The following is a 20,280-nucleotide window of genomic DNA, read 5'->3' as shown; positions in this document are numbered from 1 at the left end:
ATGCAAATAATATCTTTAACTGCGATAACCCAAGATAAACTCACTAGGTATTAACGGCAAATATATTCATACATTTAATGCCTAAAGTTCTTATAGAACTTGCGTACCTAGCTGAAGAAACCATCAAGGCGAAAATAAAAAGTAAACACCTTTAATAAACATATGCACATGCAGGTTTACACGCAACTAGGACTTCATATCTAAGAGAGAGAGAGAGAGAGAGAGAGAGAGAGAGAGAGAGAGAGAGAGAGAGAGAGAGAGAGAGAGCCTGCAGAAATTGGAGACATCTTGAACGATAATTGGCGATTTCAATTTCAGGCATGAGAGAGAGAGAGAGAGAGAGAGAGAGAGAGAGAGAGAGAGAGAGAGAGAGAGAGAGTCACACAAGGACCTTTGCTGACACATATTCACGACTGCCGTCACGGCCCAGGGAAATCTAGCGCAAAAATGCCATGTCTGGGGCTCCTTTAAATTCCAAGATGAAATGGGAGTGAAACACCGAGCGCCATCTAAATGATATGCTACATTTATACGCGCGTCTTCAATTTTCTCCATAGTGGGGAGCCGTCACAAGGGAAGCCCCGTACTTCTACTACTATTACTAGAGATTTCTCTACTGTGATCATTGTCTCGCTTCGAATTGAAATTTCCGTCGCGTCTTGGATTTCGGTCATATGTGGCTAGGTCAGTATTACGATGTAATAAAGATCATAAGTAGAGTATTTGTGAATATATTAATTTATATATATACATATATATATATTATATATTCAAACATTTATATATATATATCTATATATCTAAATATATTTTTTTACTTTACTGATTTGACTAAATATTTATAAGTAAATATGGTATGTATTTAAATGGTTAAAAATACACAAACATTAAGTACTTTATTATATATATATAGAATAAATATTTATCTAGGCGCAAATACTGGTAGGTATTTAAATGGCTAAAAAATACACACAAACATTATGTGTATATATATGCCCACACATATATATATATACAGTATACACATACATACATATATATATACACCAATTTGAATTCCTATCAAACTTTCTGCCTATGTACATTTTGATTCTGATCAAAGCAATAAAGTTAAGAAACAAGTTTTCATATCCATTTATAAATCATGAACTACATGTAGCCCTCAATACATTGGCGATAAAATAGATACGATTACGAATAAAGGCAAGAAATCAAAATATCCTGATTCTCTATCTGAAAATGCATCAAGAGCGACAAATACAACTTTTAATGATTAAGCAATAATTCCGAAGATATTCCCATCCACATGAGAATTTTGAAGCTAATGTAGCATTTAAGAACAATCAAACAATAAAACAAGTCCTTGTAACGAACTCTGCGGACAATACTGAAGAATGTATACATCAAACCCTATGTAAACCTACATAAGCCTACAATTACACTTTAAATTAACAATTAAAAGGTGTTGACAGAAGAAAGGAAGTGGAATGGAGGCAAAGTAAAAGGCTAAAAAAAATGGACGCAGCTAGGGGCCAATGGGGCGTTGCAAAACACTCTTTGGTAATGGCTATAGTGTACCACGCGAAGAGCAGTGACGGCATTATCCCCTACCCTAGTTGTTTCCACCTGATTGTACCTAAGATATTCTTGTCTGTGAAATATCTTTCCGTCAATCTGTCTGTTTTCGGTGGGTGCTTGTTCCTGGCCATCTGGACGTCAGAAATCCGTACCGTCCTATCTTATTCTTTGTTCTTAATCATCTTCATTTCTGTCTACCGTCAATATCCGTCTTTCTGACTGTCTTTCTTTCCGTATCATGAACCGCATTCCTTTTCACTATGGTGCCACTGATAATTCGCTGTATTCTTACGAATATAGAAACGATGCAAAAAAGACCAAGAGAACGTGGAAATATGAAAGGACGAAATGAAAAATAAACCAAAAACAAAAAATGAACCATAAAAACCGTAGGAATCAGAAAAGCTACGATTTACGAGAAATAGGTAATATGCAAATCTTAGAACAAGGAGACAAGAAAAATGAGGAAAAATATCACAAAAAGCCTTGGAAAAAGGAAATGATGAATAATAAAAGAATACAATTTTGCCAACTTCCCGTTAGAATGATTGAACACCCACAATTTACGAGAAAAGGAATAACCCGTGCTATGCTCCACTTGAAAAAAAAACAGTTTTCATTCATATTCAAACAGGAACTTCTGAGTATTTTTTAAATTCATTTCTCTCCGGGCGTTCTAGGGTCAGGTCTTGGATTTAGTTGACGGAGTTGATTTAATATAAACGTATATATATATATATATATATATATATATGATTATTATCATGTGATGGTAATTGAGGACCGGTTTCGAAGGCCATTGAGGAATATACTTAAACACTTTAGAAGTCTTGATAATATGTATATATATATATATATATATATATATATATATATATATATATATATATATATATATATATATATATGTGTATATATATATATATATATATATATATATATATATATGTGTGTGTGTGTGTGTGTGTGTGTGTGTGTGTGTCTGTATGTTCCCCACACACCATCTTTTCTAAAAACCCCTGTTTATAAACATTATTGCAGAAAACGATCAGTTCTTCAGATCCCTTTACAACAATTTTATATAGCATGTGTATTAGTTTCTTGCGTAATTCAGCAGCAGGGTCAAAGCAGAAACACAAAAACAAATTTAACAGTACATAGCATGATAGTGACAATTATACGTCTACACAGCATATTTTATCAAGAAAATAAATATTTTATTTTATACGGAATTTGTGCATAATCATATTTCTATACCACAAAAGTACTTAGAAATGTTATTGCCTGATAAAGAAATTTATATATATATCTTTCAGTGCAAAGAGGTATTTCAGTAAATGGCGCAACGATTTTATCAACAACCATCGCCGCTGTCACGAAAGTTTAAATTTCCTAATATATCAATCAATCGTGAGAAGGCGACACAGACCAGTCAGAAGGCAAAAACAAACGGTGTTTATGAACCTGACGGCGACACGTTTTTTTAAGAACAAACATAACACGGAAACGTGTGTTCGAATAGAGACGTCGTGTTTACAATAACATTGGACAGCCTCGGCTTAAGTCAGCAAAGCTTACCTCCGTATAAAAAGGTAAGAAAGACCTGCATTAAATGCAGTCGATCAGCAGCTATCAAGGAAGTAAGTGTTTCTTTTATTTCTGCTATAAAAAAAGGGGCTCTCTTAGTACAGACAGAACTTTTTTTTTTTTTATTGTTCAGTGGTTGTTTCAAATGATATTCGTTTTATGCAGTCTAGTGTTAAGTACTGATGTAACCAACCAAAAGTTATCCTAACCTAACCCATAAACATCCTTACGTAGTTGGGAGTTTGCTCACGGATACAAAAGCACTAGAAGTTATGCTGGTAATTTCACAAACGCAGCAACCTTAGGAAACTTTTTTCCCGCTGTCAAATTATTACAAATTTATGCGGTAACCCTGACAAATTTGTTCCTTGAAAATTTCATCAGCATTTCTCATTTTGTGCGGAAATGCAGAAACTTATTTAGTCTTCTTATTTGCTATTTTCGTCCGCATTCCAAGAGACTTATGGAAACTTGGTAAGCAATATAAGGTCTTTTTGAACAACAATAATAATAATAATAATAATAATAATAATAATAATAATAATAATAATAATAATTTACCGAAATCACCTCCTGACACATTAGATTTTGCCATCTATTGTTCACCTGCTTACAGAAAAGTGAATTACCAATTAATTGACCTTTTATTTCATTAAAAGGCCTTATCTTCGATTGAATAAAACAGAACCAGTTACTCAGATGCATATCAGTATCAATAAGCTATTGAGGAAAAACAGACAATTGTATACGTCTACACAGAATATTTTAATTACGAAAGGTAGTATTTTTATTCAATGCGGATTTCGTGTACATCAGCATTTATATTTCACAAAAGATCTTGATGCATGTATTAAATGTCACTGTATGATAAGGAAATTATCTGTATATATACAGTATATATATATATATATATATATATATATATATATATATATATATATATATATATATATATATATATATATATATATATACATACATATATAATTATATACTGTATATATATATATATATATATATATATATATATATATATATATATATATATATATAATATAATATATATATATATATATATATATATATATATATATATATATATATAAAGTAGAAGAGATTAGATCGGGTAATACCCACTCGCTCTTGCACTGACGGTTTAAGAATCTGCAGATAATAATCCCCTAATGTATGGTCAACATCCCTGTCTATCTATTCAGTTCTTCTGGAAAATTATTATTATTACCATTATGAGTGTCATTCCTCTCTTTCTCACGCCTTCTGATAGAAAAAACTGAATTCAAAATCAGTCCTTGTGCAAATTATTATTATTACTATTATGAATATCATTCCTCTTTCTCTCGCCCTCTCATGGCAGAAACTGAATCCAAAAATGGCCTCCACAATCTTAAAAAGCTACCTTACACCCTCTCTCTCTCTCTCTCCATCTTTCCCTGCAGGACCCAAACATGAAATTATGTTCGCCGGTGGAATCCTCTTGTTTGCCTTGGCAGTGAGCGCCATGGCCGACGAAGACCTTGCTTCCGAAGTGCAGCAATTCAAGGACATGGCTCTCAAAGAAAGGGTCGAGGAGGAAAACTGCACCAAATACGTTCTCGCCGGAGGGGACTGCGAAATTGTGAGTAAAATCGTCATTTGACTCAAAATCATTCAAGGTACATAATTTATTCCTCATCCATTTATTTGTTTCTTCATAATTCCTGACTCCCCATAAGCACACACACATATATATACATATATACGTGTGTATGTATACATACACATATATATATCTATATAATATATATACATATATACATACATTTACATATGTGTATATTTATATATATACAAATATATATGTACAGTATATGTATATATATATAATATATATATATATATATATATATATATATATATATATATAATCAATAAGAAAAATTATAACAATAGGTATTTTCTCGACCTGTTTCGTCCTAGGCCAACCACAAGAGAAATGAACGGTCAGGTAGGCGTGTTATTTACAAATCTTGTTTTTCGACAGGCTGGCTGGTCCCGTACCTACATTCGTTGCTGAAGAAAAATTCGCATGTAAAGCTTCTTACTGTAATTAGCACCAAAATACCTAAACTCCTTAACATCTTCTGTACATTTTCCATATTTTTAGGGAACCAAATGGATCAAGATTATACATTCAAATGCTGATACTTATAATTTAATCGAAATTTTCTTTGATAAAACTAGACTCCTTTATGTTACATTTAAAGACATTATTAGAGTACCTCGCCTTATTAGCACCTGTGCAATTATAGTATGTTTTATCAGACATGAACGAAAATACCACTGTTATCCTATGCATATCTCAATACCTTTTTATGCTGTTCAATTGTCTTTTCCAATTACTTTCCGGTTTGACCAATATAGAAACTGTCACGTGACTTACATGGGACTGAAACAGTCTTTTGTAGGGTGAAGAGTTCTTTAAACGTGCCCTTTTCATTGTATCGTTGTTAAATACCAAATTAACTCTATAATGTTTAGAGAAATACGAATATCTTTAAATGAATTACTGTATTCTCACGCTTAAAGTTTTTGTATTTATCCTGGGCTGGATCTCTAATTCCAACTATTTAATTATGTACTGTATATATTCCGGGCTGTAAAAAGAAGAAAAATGCACATATGAAGAAAATGTCGTTGCTTTTCTGTTTACACTTGTCACTGTATGCATACGACCCTCAAAAAATAGTAGTTACAATTGTTTCCCACGTCCCTTGCAAATTTTACTGATGACACCAATTCATCTAATACCAAAAGAAATGTTTACATTTTTGTGCCCCATCCAAACACATAAAGTCTTTAGAATATCTAAAACAATTTACATTTTGTGGCAGTTTACGGATTAATTTTCTGCTCCCAAAAGATTAGAGACACTGACTGAGAAACAAAATTTCCTATTGTGTCAGGAAGCTGGGCGCTAACAATTACAAGAGAGAGAGAGAGATTAAAAAAATGTTCATGTTAATCATTTCAATTTTCAACGTTCCTTCCAGGTCATCAGGATGGAAAAACTGGAGAACATCCTGAAGGACTTCTTCCAATCCATGACCACGAAGCCTAAACTGACCGAACTCTTCGACGCTTCGGTATCCTACTTCCTGGGAGGCCAGTGCTTCTGTTCATCCCTCGAGGTCAAAGGATGCCACCCATTCCTGGTAAGCATCATTGACGCCGTCAAGGAACAATGTCCCAAAAAGAAGCAGTGATGATGTTAAATGCCTCCTATGAGTTACCGAATGGACACTCAAGTTTGCAACTACACTTGAACTTTAGATTTTGCCCACCCTAATTCTGTTGAGTATGATTGGTTAATGCTGACAAAATTGTTTTCTGAATAAAACATGAAACCTTACCCATTATTTTTTTTAGTTTCCATTCTGACAATTTCTTTTTTCCTTTGAGTCCTCCTTTATGTGTTTCTCTTGGCAAGCTAGTGGCCTTCAAAGTTTGTTCCACATAATTTAGTGTCATGCTGAATAATAATAGGTTTTATTCATGGTAGGCTGATTTTGATACTTGTAATATGTATATGCTTATATATATATATATATATATATATATATATATATATATATATATATATATATATATATATATATATATATATATATATATATATATATATATATATATATATATATATATATATATATATATATATATATATATATATATATATATATATATATATATATAAATATAAAATATAAAAGCAAGATATATTTGGAACTGCTACGAAGTGATGATCAACACGATTTTCTTTTATAACCGGACACGGGCTTCTTGTATTGTAATGTCGTTTCTCCCTGCTTTCACAGAACAACCTCACTGTCACGTTCGACTGAAATGAAATAAGGAAAAACGTGTTCTCTGCTGTCATTTACACAACACACATAAATGAAATTAATTTTCTCAGCTACCCATGTCATTCGGTTCTCAAATCGAAACAGACTATATTTTTCAGGACTTGGCAGATCTCTCTGACGTACTCCAGTCCTTCAAATCAAAACGGGGAAACTTTTGCCAGTTTTCTCTGCTGTCGCTGAAGTCCTGATGTCGAAACGGAAAAGCTTTCTTTTTGTCAGCTTGCCCTCAGGTAAGTAGGGTGTTCGAGAAGAACTATAGGAATGCCAAGGCAAAAAGCAGATCGTAAAAACGGAGAAATTATGAGCTGACATTCCCGAGAGTCAGAAATGTGAGACCAAAGACAGGTCACTGGTTTTGCGGTGAGATGGTCCAAATCTAAGTTTTGGTGACGGATACAGGCATATAATGCGAGATCATTAGAAAATTATTTCGGCTTTCTATTCTTCCTTGCGTTTATTTATTACTCTCTTGGTGTTTGAATATGTACATTTGCTCGTCTCCAATTTATTACAACCTTCCTCGTTAGGCCCATCTCATTGCTTACTTACTGTCAACCTATTCTGTACTAAGTTGCTTGCTTATCAAGTTAATTAATTTTCGGCTTTCTATATCATTTGTGCTCGTGTTTAATAAGAATAACAGCGCAACCATCGCTGCTCAAATGATTAATATGTATTGTTACTTTAAGAACACTTAAAGATCTTGATTGATGTGATCTAACAGCGCTATACGGACCGAAGAACTCATAGGGTACATAAACAGAAGAAATAATGAAAGAATTGTCAAACGGAATAGTTAAGGCGAGAATCACGAACAAAGTAATAGGGACGAAAAACCTGATTCGTGGAAATGATACAGTAAACAAGATCGAGCAAAAGACTAAGCTACAACCTACCGTAACACAACCTTGTGTGTGTGTGTGTGTGTAATCAGGTTATCTCAACAACGGAAAATATTATTTAAAATTGACAGGCCTATTTATCGCCTCGAGGTGATCAACAACTGAATATTTCTGACAAATTTCGTCACATTCTGTTTAACAGCTTTTTGAGATCTCATTATACCCAGATGAGGGTGAATAACTGACCACTAAACGTCACTGAAAGGGGCAATAAAGGTATTAATACTTCTGCAAGAGTGCTACTGTTCTCTTAACGTCAGGAAATAAAAGTATTCATAAGAACGCGTACCTCCCACAAGCCATGCATTTCAAAAATCATTATTTTTTTCCTGGGTGTTCCATATTTCAGAGACATTTTGCAGGAATTCCTAGGCATTTCTGTGCATGCTCAGCACAATAGCACCTGCAATTTCTTTTTTTTTAATTCATGACTCGGTAATCTCTAATAATTCTGCATTTTTCAATCTTAAAGTAGTAAATGTTTGACTGATTTGTATAGTTATTTCTAAAAGTAAAATACTGCAGCAAATACAGACACGATGTCCTTCATAAATGCCATTGTATTCTCTCTTTCTCACACACATTCACATACACCAACGCCTACCATGGGAAAAATGAAAATTAATCAGACGAACTTCATTACTAAATATTAGGAAGGGTTTCAGTTCAGTCTCATAATTATGCCAGTGACACTAAGATCTGATTATCTTTCGACGTTTTCAGAAGAGACGCTTCTTTATGAGTCTATTGTATTCTCTCTTTTTAATTTCCCCCGCCCTTTTTTTTCACTTCCCACGGGTGAATTCGTTATAACATTTGAAGGACTAACCTTTGCCCAAGTGCTGACTTTTTTAGAAATAGCAGATCTTTTTTTTTTCTAAGCTGCAGATGCTTATCATTGATTTGCGTGAAGCTGCGTTACACCATGTAGGCTCCCCTATCTCATACATTCTTATCAATACCTATATTGCAAATGTAAAACCCGCCTAGCTTTACTATCTTCTAGATTTCAACTACACGAAACATTTCTCTGGTACTTAAAATTAAATCCTATTACCCAACAGCCTTCTGTTTTACAGATTTCCCAAGAGTCACTCAACAGTTACTAACCAATAGGCTTCCCCTTAATACAGAGTCCACGATTTCGGCAATAAACAAACTTCTTCAGTATCTTACAATGCATCCCGAATTACGCAATGAAGACATACCACTTTTGCTCTGTAACCTTTCATGGATTCCTTTACTTCTACCATCCAGTAGGCTTTATTGCCTGATGCTTTTTCTCAGATTCTTACAAAGGCAACGCAATAACAGGCCAACTCTTTATCCACTTGATCACAGGGGAAATAAAAGGACAGGAGCCATATATGAAACTATAAATGCTTGGTACCTTAGTGACCACAAATAAAAACATAAGGTTTTACGTCCTTCCTGTCACTCTACCATTGAGAGGATGCACTGATCCTTCTCCTCCTTGGTTATTCGAACTTCCAGCCAGGGAAATAGTAGACTGACGTTTTATCCACTCAACAACAGGTGGGAATAAAAGCAGTGGAACTAGAGGTACACTTGAAGGAATAAATGCATTTACTCACTTCTGGGGGAACTGGGAAGAGTTGATACCTTAGTCAGAGGTGCAATGACAACCACTGTGATACCAAGTATATCTAGTTCCCTACCTGGTTCTCTCCATTTATTTCTGGTGATAGAAATTCATTTCTCGCTATAATGTGGTCCGGATTCCACAATAAGCTGTAGGTCCCGTTGCTAAGTAACCAATTGGTTCTTAGCCACGTAAAAGTAAGTCTAATGCTTCGGACCAGCCCTAGGAGAGCTGTTAATCAGCTCAGTGGTCTGGTAAAACTAAGGTATACTTAACTTAACTCTCCATTTATAGACTGTGAGAGAGTGGATATTACGTGATTAAAATCCCCATTGAAGCTATTGTTAAAAATCTAATACTACGTGGTGTCGCCAATAAATACACACACACATATATATAAATATATGTATGTGTGTGTGAGTATACATTATTCCTAGTTGTATGTATGTATGTGTATATATATATATAGTGTGTGTGTATATATATATAATATATACTTCATGCAGCTGTGCTAACAATACAGCGTCAGACGTGAATTTGTTATTCTGAAGACTGCTAATATTTTAGAAATTAAATTACGATCTTGTTCAGAATTGACTCAATTTTCCCACTAGTGTTCAGTTTGACCTCGACAAATTCATAATTCAAACTGCTCGTCCCATCGACCTCCACACACCAAAAAAGTCTAAATTTCATTAGATTAATCCCATGAGAAACACGAATAACCTCAGGGGAAATAAAACACCAAATGTTAAGTGAAGGCAAATTGATTATTGTTTGATTTCATGAGAAATGACTTTTAAACCAGAATAATTGGACTATTGTTTCTTTCACAAAGAGCTCCTCTCGCGCACCATTAAGCATTTAGAATAAAGGAGAGAAAGAGAGAGAGAGACGGAAGCAGTAACACAGACAAGCCTCCGTAGCTTAAACAATACATACAGAGAAACCGCCAGTTTCCGCCATGAAGGACGAATATCCAGCATACAACGAAATCATTGCCAGTCCCGTGGCTGCTTTATCAAAATTTGATTTTTTCAGTATCAGACGGGATATACGGGATGCGACTCTGACCTTGGGTAAAAATGTTTGAATTTCGAATTGGTATATCTGTAAAAAAATATATATATACATATATATATACATATATATATATGTATATATATATATATAAATGTAAAAGTTACTGACGCCGAAATATATTTGAAACCTAGGTTTATCCATGCGGAAGAAAGATTGATTTTTCAGTTTCCTGAAAAATCAATTGCGACCGTGATGACCCAGACAGTAAATCACGGGCGAGAAGACTTCTGGAGCCTCAGCACGTGATATATATATACATATATATACGTATGGGTATAAATACATACATACTGCATATATTCATACTGTACATATTTTTTTGTCCAATACACTGTGGCAATTTTGCTATTCATAATATCGTTTATTATCCAATTCCAAGAGGAATTATCATTCATAAGTACTTCGTCACCAGTGGGATTCGAACCGCTGAATGATTTCGAAACAACAATGTACAGTCACTTTTGACCACTGTACCATCAAAAGAGGTTTTATATATGCACACTCCATTAAAGACTCTTTCTTATACTACGTGCGTGAACAATAGAGGAGAACCAAAAGGTTCATGTAAAAGGAAAATAAGGCCAGAATCATTAGTACAACATAAAAAAGCAAAGAGGAAGACTGGAGACGGTCACTAACAACATGGATAAAAACAAGCTGATGAGAGAATGATACCTTGGGGAACACCACTTGAGGTATAGACAGATGATGCATATAAAGGTGTTGGATATCATCAAAACAGATGAATAAAGAGACTCAAAAGTTCTGCAAAGAACATACCCAATCATCTGTGGGATTGAAATGGAAAGCAGTAAATCCTGCCTTATGAGAGAGAGAGAGAGAGAGAGAGAGAGAGAGAGAGAGAGAGAGAGAGAGAGAGAGAGAGAGAGAGAACCTAACTACCTACAAGGAGGAAGCGTGAGAAAAGAAAGTCTGTTAGAATTAAGATCATCCATTCACGTCGGAATCACTCCCACAATTATCACGATACTCCTCACAGGAAAGGACGAGGCAGCAATTGAATGTCATCAGTGTTCAATAAGGAATTAGGTACCCGAATGAGTGGTTAAATCGAAATGACGCGTTTGATTTACTGTTGGTGTACTTTGGATCTTATTGGATTAGGTGTCGCGAAACCTGGTTCGACTTTGTTACAAGTTGATTGTATAAATAGCAAATACTGTGATCAATCAATTAACATATCAATTCTGTAATCTTGCCACTGACAAAGTTCTCGTTTTATTTATTTTTTTGCCTATTACGATTTATTCTTGACTGATTTATGGATTTAAGACTCGTTGCTGGAATTTCTAGGTGATCCTATGGCCATTTATTTGTTATAGATTTATATATAAAGGACCTTTTACAGGAACTCCTTAAAAATCCACTATGCACAAGTTAACCTCAGCAGTGAACTTGGTACATGTCTATTAGTTGACTATTGCAGGTTACTTCGGCTTGGGAGAGAGAGAGAGAGAGAGAGAGAGAGAGAGAGAGAGAGAGATTCCTGGTTACATTCTCTCACTCTTATTGGCTTCTCATACATCACTATGATTTGTTGCCACTTCCATCTGACTCCTAACATGGCTAGTATATTGAATCACATATTCCCTCATGAATTTATCTTCTACTTAATTTGTTTATTGGTTCATATATCTGTTTACTGTTTATTTGTTAACTTAAAAGAAACTTTTTTTCATTCTATTTCCTAGAAATTTTTTATTAGTGTTTTTTATTTATCAGTTATGAATTTAACGCTTTCTTTACTTTCCATTCCTTGTCCCGTCGCCGTCTTTTTATCTTATGTTGGAAAAACACATCTACTTCCATATACGAAGGACACACTTGTCCTCTTAGCTTTCTTTGCTCTTATTTTGAGAAAGCACATCTATGGGATACTGAGAAATTCCATATACTAAGAACACAAAAGAACCCTTCCTAACAAACCCCCGCCCCTCCCCTGCCCAAGCCACTCACACCCACACAAAAAAAAAAAAAAAGGACAAACAACCACCAAAAAGAGGTGAAATCAGCCACGCCGAAAAAGATACCAAGAGAAGAGAGATACCACGCTCTGAAAAGCATCCCGCCACAGCAGCTATTTAGCTGCATTTTGTCTTTATTGAATCTCACGCTCTGTTAGGTATGCAAAGTCCCTCTCCCTGGCTTTCGTCGGCGACAATTACCGTGACTTCGTTCGCTAATAGTCTCCTCCGTAATTGTTAGTTTTGGATTTTCAGTAATAAGACGTTTCTCCTTTGTTGAGGGTGGCTCCGCAAAATAAGCAAAAGTATAGTCCCTTCCACAATCATTCTTTGACTGCAACATCAAGAACCTTTCTGGCATGTTTTTTACTGTTTACAGTGGGCAAACATTCAGGTGAAATGTGCCTGCAAAATCAATAATTGCAAAGCAAGCTGCAACAGAACAGATTGCACATGCTTGATGAAAAGGGAAAAGCAGAGAATCACAAACAAAGTAAATAAAAATATATAAATTTGTTACCACATTAAACACAAGGCAAATCATAAAGGTACGTATGGCGATTCCATTTTTATATACGTTATAAACATAACGATATATTCAACATAGAGATTCCTTTACTGAATATATTACTTGGAGAATCTAGTCTGAGAGAGAGAGAGAGAGAGAGAGAGAGAGAGAGAGAGAGAGAGAGAGAGAGAGTTTGCCAGTGTGAGAGCGTATATTTGGGGTGGTCTCACCTTAATGACAAAGGTATCGAAAACGACACAAATTAAAGAGTGGCGAATCGTGCTATCAACCAGTTCTGCCATGGGCGTCGGTGCCCTCATGCTGGGCTAAAGCCCTTATTAGAGAAAGGATGAGAAAAAAAAAATAGCTTGAGTTGATGGTAAGGTTAACGCTCCTTAGCTTTCTGGTGCAAGCGGCAATGGGTTACAACGAGACCTAAAAAGCCAGTGTACAACAAGGGGTAGGAACAGACCACGATCACTAGAAACATTTGTTTTCCTCTTGCATATGTCTATTCGCAAACGCCATAATTAAGCTTATAATCTGGGAGGGATTGATGTTTTCACCTCTGTCTGAGTGTTTACAAAATTTTTAAGGAAAGTATGAATGGGTCATTAGGAAGCACTTTAATAGCCTAACTTATTCTACAACAATATTCAACCTCTTTTATCATAACCACTGTCATTTAGAATAATAAGTACAAGACTTCAAACGGAATTTTAATCTAAGTGTATATTATTAAGTTTTCCTTTTATGCAAACTTTCGAATGTAAAAACCAGACTGTAACATCTTACACATACACACATCGTACAGCTTAAACAAATACTTGGTAGCGAAAAATTTGAACTAAAATTTATTTCCATGTGCAACCCCACACAGCTCTTCCCCTGTCAGTCCTTCTCTAATCTCTCTGATTCTCTGAATCAACCCCTAACATAAGATTACTTTCCCAGGTGCATTTAGCAAAGCTTTGCCCTATAATTCTTAATTCTTACACACACCTGTACCAACTTTCTATTCTTACATGGGACAATTAGTTTTGTTCTAACATCTACTTGATCATCATGTTCCCTATATATATATATATATATATATATATATATATATATATATATATATATATATATATATATATATATATATATATATATATATATATATATATATATATATATATATATATATAGCTTTGACAACAGGGAGGAAAGGAAGTTGTGCTAGGAAGGAGTAAAAGAGGGGGGAACATGATGATCAGGTAGATGTTAGAACAAAACTAATTGTTCCATGTAAGAATAGAAAGTTGGTACAGGTGTACATATACACATATGAATCACTGTCACTAATTATACAAACATTATTATACTAGCAAATGTGGTGCCACTTTTTTATTAAAATTCCTCTAGTATTAATTACCTTTATCTTCTTTCCTCTGTTCCAAACTTTTGCATACAAGAGAATTCTATTCTGTGGAAACTTATGGAACAAAGGGCATGGCCTTTTGGCTAGTAATAATATAATAATCTGCAGACTATTCACGTCTCCCCCCCAAAAAAAAAAAAAAAATTCAGGCCACCTATCCAAGATCACGCGGAGAGAGAATCTCTGGAACTCCATTAGGAAATTACATTGAGACCACTGAAGCCATAAAGTACATGAACGACAGCAGAAAAAAAAAAAAAAAAAAAAAACCACGCTATACAACCCATGCGCAGACCTCAACATTCGAAAACATTGACCGCAATATTATGGTTTCGAACTCAGCTTTTGGTAAATACCATGTACTTTCACACCATCTACTGAAAAAAGATACATGTATATACTAACAAACACGCGCGTCCGCAAACACACAATCACATATATTCATACATACATGAATAGGTTTCATCTTCTGAAAAATAATAATAATATGCATGCATATATATATATATATATTATATACAGTATATACAATAAACACACACATATATATAAATACATATGCGTGTGTGTTTATATATTCATGTTTATATTTATGAGCGCGGCAAGCTGCAGAAAATGAAAAAGACCTATTCTACGACGTTATTAAATTATTCACTGAATAATGAAATTATGCATGCATGTGATCACAGCAAATTATTCATAGTTGCTTACATTTACATTCACACAAGTTCCTTTCATCAGCATCTATACCGCAAGAAGAAAAAAAACTTTAAAAATCTCAAGTAATCCGGAAGTTTGAGTACATTGCCATATAAATGTGTCCCTCGCTCCCCCACCCCTCCCCTCACCTCCCTTCCCGGGGCTATAAACTAAACCCCCTCCTCCAAACCAGTGGGATGAAGAATGGAAAAGAAAAAAAGATAAGAACTTGAATGAAGACACTCTAACCACTTCCGAAAGAGGAACTGGAAAGTGCAAGCTACCAGAAGCGTCTTGTTCCGTAAGGTCGAATTTCGCACCAAAAACCAAGCACTCTGCTCACCCACATGTTTGCACCATCATGGTTCTATTGAGGCCACATACACGTTTTCTTTTTTATTTATTTATTTTTTTTTCGCTGCGCTCTTTCCTGTTACTGGATAATATCGATGGTCGTGACTTAATACGCGTATACAAGATGCTTCTTCGTTAATGAAGTTGTCTTCCTTTAGAAATAATTGTCAGTAATCTCCTCCGATGTTCGGCTCAAGTGACGGTTGTTGTTTTATTAAAGATGACGACGTAACCGGCGTTGATGTGGGGAACGATATATCATGGATCAATATCCAAGACTTGTCAGAAAATATATAAATAAATATATCAGGGAAAGAAGAGACGCAACGATCAATAACTAAATCAAATATAAAAATGTGCCTAAGGGTCGACGGCCTCTATACAGCACGTCCATATCAGCCGAGGTAAAAATTAATGGTCAGCGCCGTCGTCGTCGTCGTAAAGCGAGCACACGGCGGCAGCTTCGCATAGTATACGTACAGCGAGCGAGAATCGCGCAGTCGACCAAGAGTCGACCCGAAGACCTGAACTTCATCGAACAATATAACTAGTCTGAAAGGTGTTCAAATAAAACCCGCCTTCACGGTCCTGCTCCCTCATTGGTCGGGAAGGAAGTGTGTCACGGGGCCTCGCGGATGTGGCGGGAAAACAGACGTACGTGGTCTCCTTCTTCTTCTGCTTTTTATTCCGTTTGCATAACTCATCGTTCTGTCGACCGTTAAGACGCTTCGGCCTCCCCTGACGCACGGTGATGAAATCGTTCGCATCTTGGTGGAAAATCTTCAATCTGGGCAATATTCTTTAACAAACAAATTCTTTTGTGCTATGTCATGCTACCTATTTTTGTTAATATCATTATAATAAATATATTAGAAATACGCAATAATCAATAAATCAAAATATTTAATAAGGAGCCGTTCACAGAGGAACACACATCATTGCTGCTTTGAACTGAATACAGAACTCTCATGTCTCTATGTCAAACGTCTTATTATTCATAATACGGACAATACTATAATTCAATATATCGACAAATAAATTCACCTTTGAACCATCACCTAACGCAGGCCTCAAACAAGAGCAGATATTCAACAAGAAACCTCAAGAGAGAGAGAGAGAGAGAGAGAGAGAGAGAGAGAGAGAGAGAGAGAGAGAGAGAGAGAGAGAGAGAGACTGTGAGCATGGCATATCACAAAAGAAAGTTTCTTTTGGGGGCGAAAGAGGCGGCAGGTAGGTAGGTAGGTACGCCTCTCCTGGCAATCTGCCTGCTCTGGATATAGATATATACCTTTCCCTCGGGTAACACGTGTTTACCTGTGTGCCCCCCGACGAATGCCGAATAAAACATATTATCACAAAGAAAGTGGTCTCCAACGCTCGTGTGGAGAGGAATGACGCGCATGGTGATGGCTATGTAATCACTTCTCGTAAGGTACTTTTACCCTGTGTCTGTTCCTGCTTGTGTAACGCTAATGTAACCGGATTTACCCGCTGCGTGTTGTGTGCATGTGTGTGTGTGTACGCACGGTTGCGTTATAATGAAATGGTCACAGACTTGGTAAAATTTATTTAACACAATCTTAATGTTCACGCTATCCTAAGATTCATTTACGAATCGGGTCCGGCCTAAGTATTCTAGAGCTTATATACTCTCTCTCTCTCTCTCGAGCTTTCATGCCTCATTATGGTTCCACTGCCACTTGTACCAACTTCCTAAAGTTTGTCGGGATCAACATGACTGGTATGAACTTTAATAGGAACGAAGGAATTTTGCCATATTTTCAAGGATCTAAATATATGCTATACAATCGAGTTCTTTCTCCATAATCTCATTAATTGTTCTTTTCAGGTGACCAAGGTTATGCACCAGTTTCTACAAAATTATTGCATGCTCATCTTCCTAATTTCTGTAATATTCTTTACAGTTTCCACTTTCTTTTAAATTTAGACTATTTTTAAGCTCAAAAAATCATAATTACCCTATGGTAAAAGTGGTATTTCTTACACATTATTTTAATTTCTAGACATTTTCCATGAATCCCTTGCAAACATTTGTCCTCTGAACATTTCCCGTTTCAAGTTTGCATCCAAATAGAATCTTAGATTGCTCGTGCTCGTAAGTTCTCTCTCTCTCTCTCTCTCTCTCTCTCTCTCTCTCTCTCTCTCTCTCTCTCTCTCTCTCTCTCTCTCTCTCTCTGTTTCCCATTCTTGAGCTCAACTTGTTTTCTTCCACGAGTGCAAAGATTCCATTCTATAATCTACTGTGCTCAATACTATGATTACGCCAGAATGTGAAAACAAAAAGCCAAGAAACTGAATATATTGAAACCCTGAAGCTCTTTGCGGCAACGATAAATATTGTTTAGTGTTCCGTAACGTCGCTTCGTTGCATTAAACAAATTCAATTATTGAACTCTTGACCGCCAATGACTTAAGCGTTCAAGGTCATTTAATACATACGTGAGAAAACTTTATAAAACTTAGCGGCGTCGGCCAACTAGACCTGTTAGTTAAGCTTAGTTCTTTGATAAGTTTTAGCTGATACTTTACTCGACCTTGCCTACATTAAATGCGTAGAAAAATCGACCTAAAAACGGAGGTAATTTTCTTAAAGCACTATCTTAAAGGTATATGCAATACCGTTGCCATACTTAAGTGAAAATTGTTACCGTTATTGAAACCTATCAAAAAGAGGAATTTATTTCTGGTGATAGAAATTCATTTCTCGCTATAATGTGGTTCGGATTCCACAATAAGCTGTAGGTCCCGTTCCTAGGTAACTAATTGGTTCTTAGCCACGTAAAATAAATCTAATCCTTCGGGCCAGCCCTCGGAGAGCTGTTAATCAGCTCAGTGGTCTGGTTAAACTAAGATACACTTAACTTTATTGAAACCTATCTTTCTTGAAAAGGAAATTCCGCCAGAAGGCAGGTACTGCAATAAGAGGAGTCCATTTCTTGCATGAATACATCAGTCGAAACATTTTATTAATATTGAAGCAAATTGGCATCATAGTATTTTTCATACAGTCTTGCCACTGTAAGTCTTGAAATTCTGAAGGGAATAAATAAAGAAATTCTCTTACCAAGTTTGGCTCGAAAACAACGCCAGTTGGAACACTTGAGTTGATGCAAGATCCATCTGAAACATGTTTTTTGTTGACTTCCCTACAAAATTTGGATTATTCTCATAACCAATAAGCAAAACTTTCCAGGTTTTCTCAACTCATGCAAGATTTTGATACCAAATTCCCCAGCTTTGCTTGACTTAAGACCTGGCACTAAAGTTCAAAGCTTTTCTCACCTTTTGCTCGATAGAGAACTTGATATGAAAGTTCAAAGCTTTTGGGAACACTAGATTTTGGTACCAAAGCTTACAACTTTCTTGCACTAATGACCTTAGTACACAAAATTCACAACCCTTACTCACCCATGAACATGAATTTGGTAGCAAAGCTTACAGCTTTGTTTTAGTAAAGGGCCTGGTATCATGGTTCAAAGGTTTTTCGCACACAAGATCCTGATACCACAATTCACAGCTTTTCCTCAGCCATGATCTTAGCCAAGTTTACGGTTCTTCCTCAATCAATGTGGTTCACAGCTATTTCCAAACACACTAGACCTTGGTCTAAAAGTTCACACCTTTGTGCACAACAGCCACTGGTTTAAAAAATCTCAACTTTTTCACTAAACCAGACCTTGGTATCGAATTTCGCAGCTTTTTCGCTCACTACAACCTGGTTCCAGTTCTCAGCTCTGTTACACAATAGACTTTATTTTCAAAGTCATTAGTTTTTTTGCTATATAGACCAGGGTTTCAAAGTTCTCAGCGTTTTTGCCCACTACACCTTGGTTTCGAAGTTTACAGCTTTATTGCACAATAGACACTGGCTTGGAAGTCACAACTTTTCTGCACAACAGACCTTGGTTTCAGGGTCCTCAGTTTTGTACACCAGATCTTTGTATCAAAGTTTACAGTTCTTTCCTCTCTAGAAGTTTATAGCTTTTCTGAACTTTGGTCTTAAATTTACAACTTTCACACACTAGACCTTAGTTTAAGAGTTCATAGCTGTTTTGTATAAAAGACCTTGCTAACAAAAAACTACAATATCTTTCTTGCTGGATATTTTGTCCTCATCACTGACCTTTCCATTTCGTGTGATGTATTTTCCTCATAAGCACTGACAACCACAGGTGCTGTGATGACAAAGGGTATTCATTCAGTAAATTATGCATCCTACATATAACGAAACATTACTGAATATAGTGGTTGCAAAGCCAGTTGATAACATTAATGCCATCAGTTAATCACGCTGTCACAGTAATGAACAGAAATGCCATCAGTTATAGTCTTCCCAAAATTAGGTCTCTGCAGTCTGGAAGAATTTGTGGCTGCCTTGGATATTTCGTCCCCTACATTTCTTTTCCCTGAGCCTATTGATGGCTTAAGAGGGTTCTCAGCCTTTGTAGTCGGGTCTCCTCATTCAAAAGGACTAAGGGGGTGGGGGGAGTAAAGGGAAAAATGGAGTACTAAGGGAAACTAAGTGAGGAATTGCACTTAGTACCGATTTCATCATCATCATCATTATTATTATTATTATTATTATTATTATTATTATTATTATTATTATTATTATCG

General features: G+C 35.7%; 2 protein-coding genes across 3 annotated transcripts in view; one reads left to right on the top strand and one right to left on the bottom strand.

Annotated features, from left to right (window-relative positions):
- The window catches only part of LOC136845963 (cubilin-like), a 177,185-nt gene that overhangs the window by 94,231 nt on the left and 62,674 nt on the right, over positions 1 to 20,280 (bottom strand). The window lies entirely within an intron of this gene.
- LOC136845961 (uncharacterized) lies at positions 3,124 to 6,574 on the top strand. Of its 2 annotated transcripts, none has more exons than XM_067116500.1 (3): positions 3,124 to 3,218; positions 4,623 to 4,801; positions 6,216 to 6,574. In XM_067116500.1, exons 1-3 carry the CDS (start codon positions 3,191 to 3,193, stop codon positions 6,426 to 6,428), a joined length of 420 nt encoding a protein of 139 aa, XP_066972601.1. In that variant the 5' UTR covers positions 3,124 to 3,190; the 3' UTR covers positions 6,429 to 6,574. The 2 variants fall into 2 exon arrangements, with proteins under 2 accessions (XP_066972601.1, XP_066972602.1); XM_067116501.1 differs by having other exon boundaries at positions 3,215 to 3,639.

The sequence above is a fragment of the Macrobrachium rosenbergii genome, chromosome 14 (assembly GCF_040412425.1).
Source record: "Macrobrachium rosenbergii isolate ZJJX-2024 chromosome 14, ASM4041242v1, whole genome shotgun sequence".
NCBI lineage: Eukaryota > Metazoa > Arthropoda > Malacostraca > Decapoda > Palaemonidae > Macrobrachium > Macrobrachium rosenbergii.
The sequence above is the reverse complement of the archived record's forward strand: the minus strand, read 5'-3'. Positions and strand labels throughout refer to the sequence as shown.

What these genes read in the sequence shown, in the direction of transcription:
- LOC136845961 (XM_067116500.1), top strand. Translation starts at nt 3,191, where the DNA reads ATGCAGTCGATCAGCAGCTATCAAGGAA. An exon ending in GATCAGCAGCTATCAAGGAA is followed by an intron (nt 3,219 to 4,622) that starts GTAAGTGTTTCT and finishes CTTTCCCTGCAG; the next exon opens with GACCCAAACATGAAATTATG. An exon ending in CCGGAGGGGACTGCGAAATT is followed by an intron (nt 4,802 to 6,215) that starts GTGAGTAAAATC and finishes CGTTCCTTCCAG; the next exon opens with GTCATCAGGATGGAAAAACT.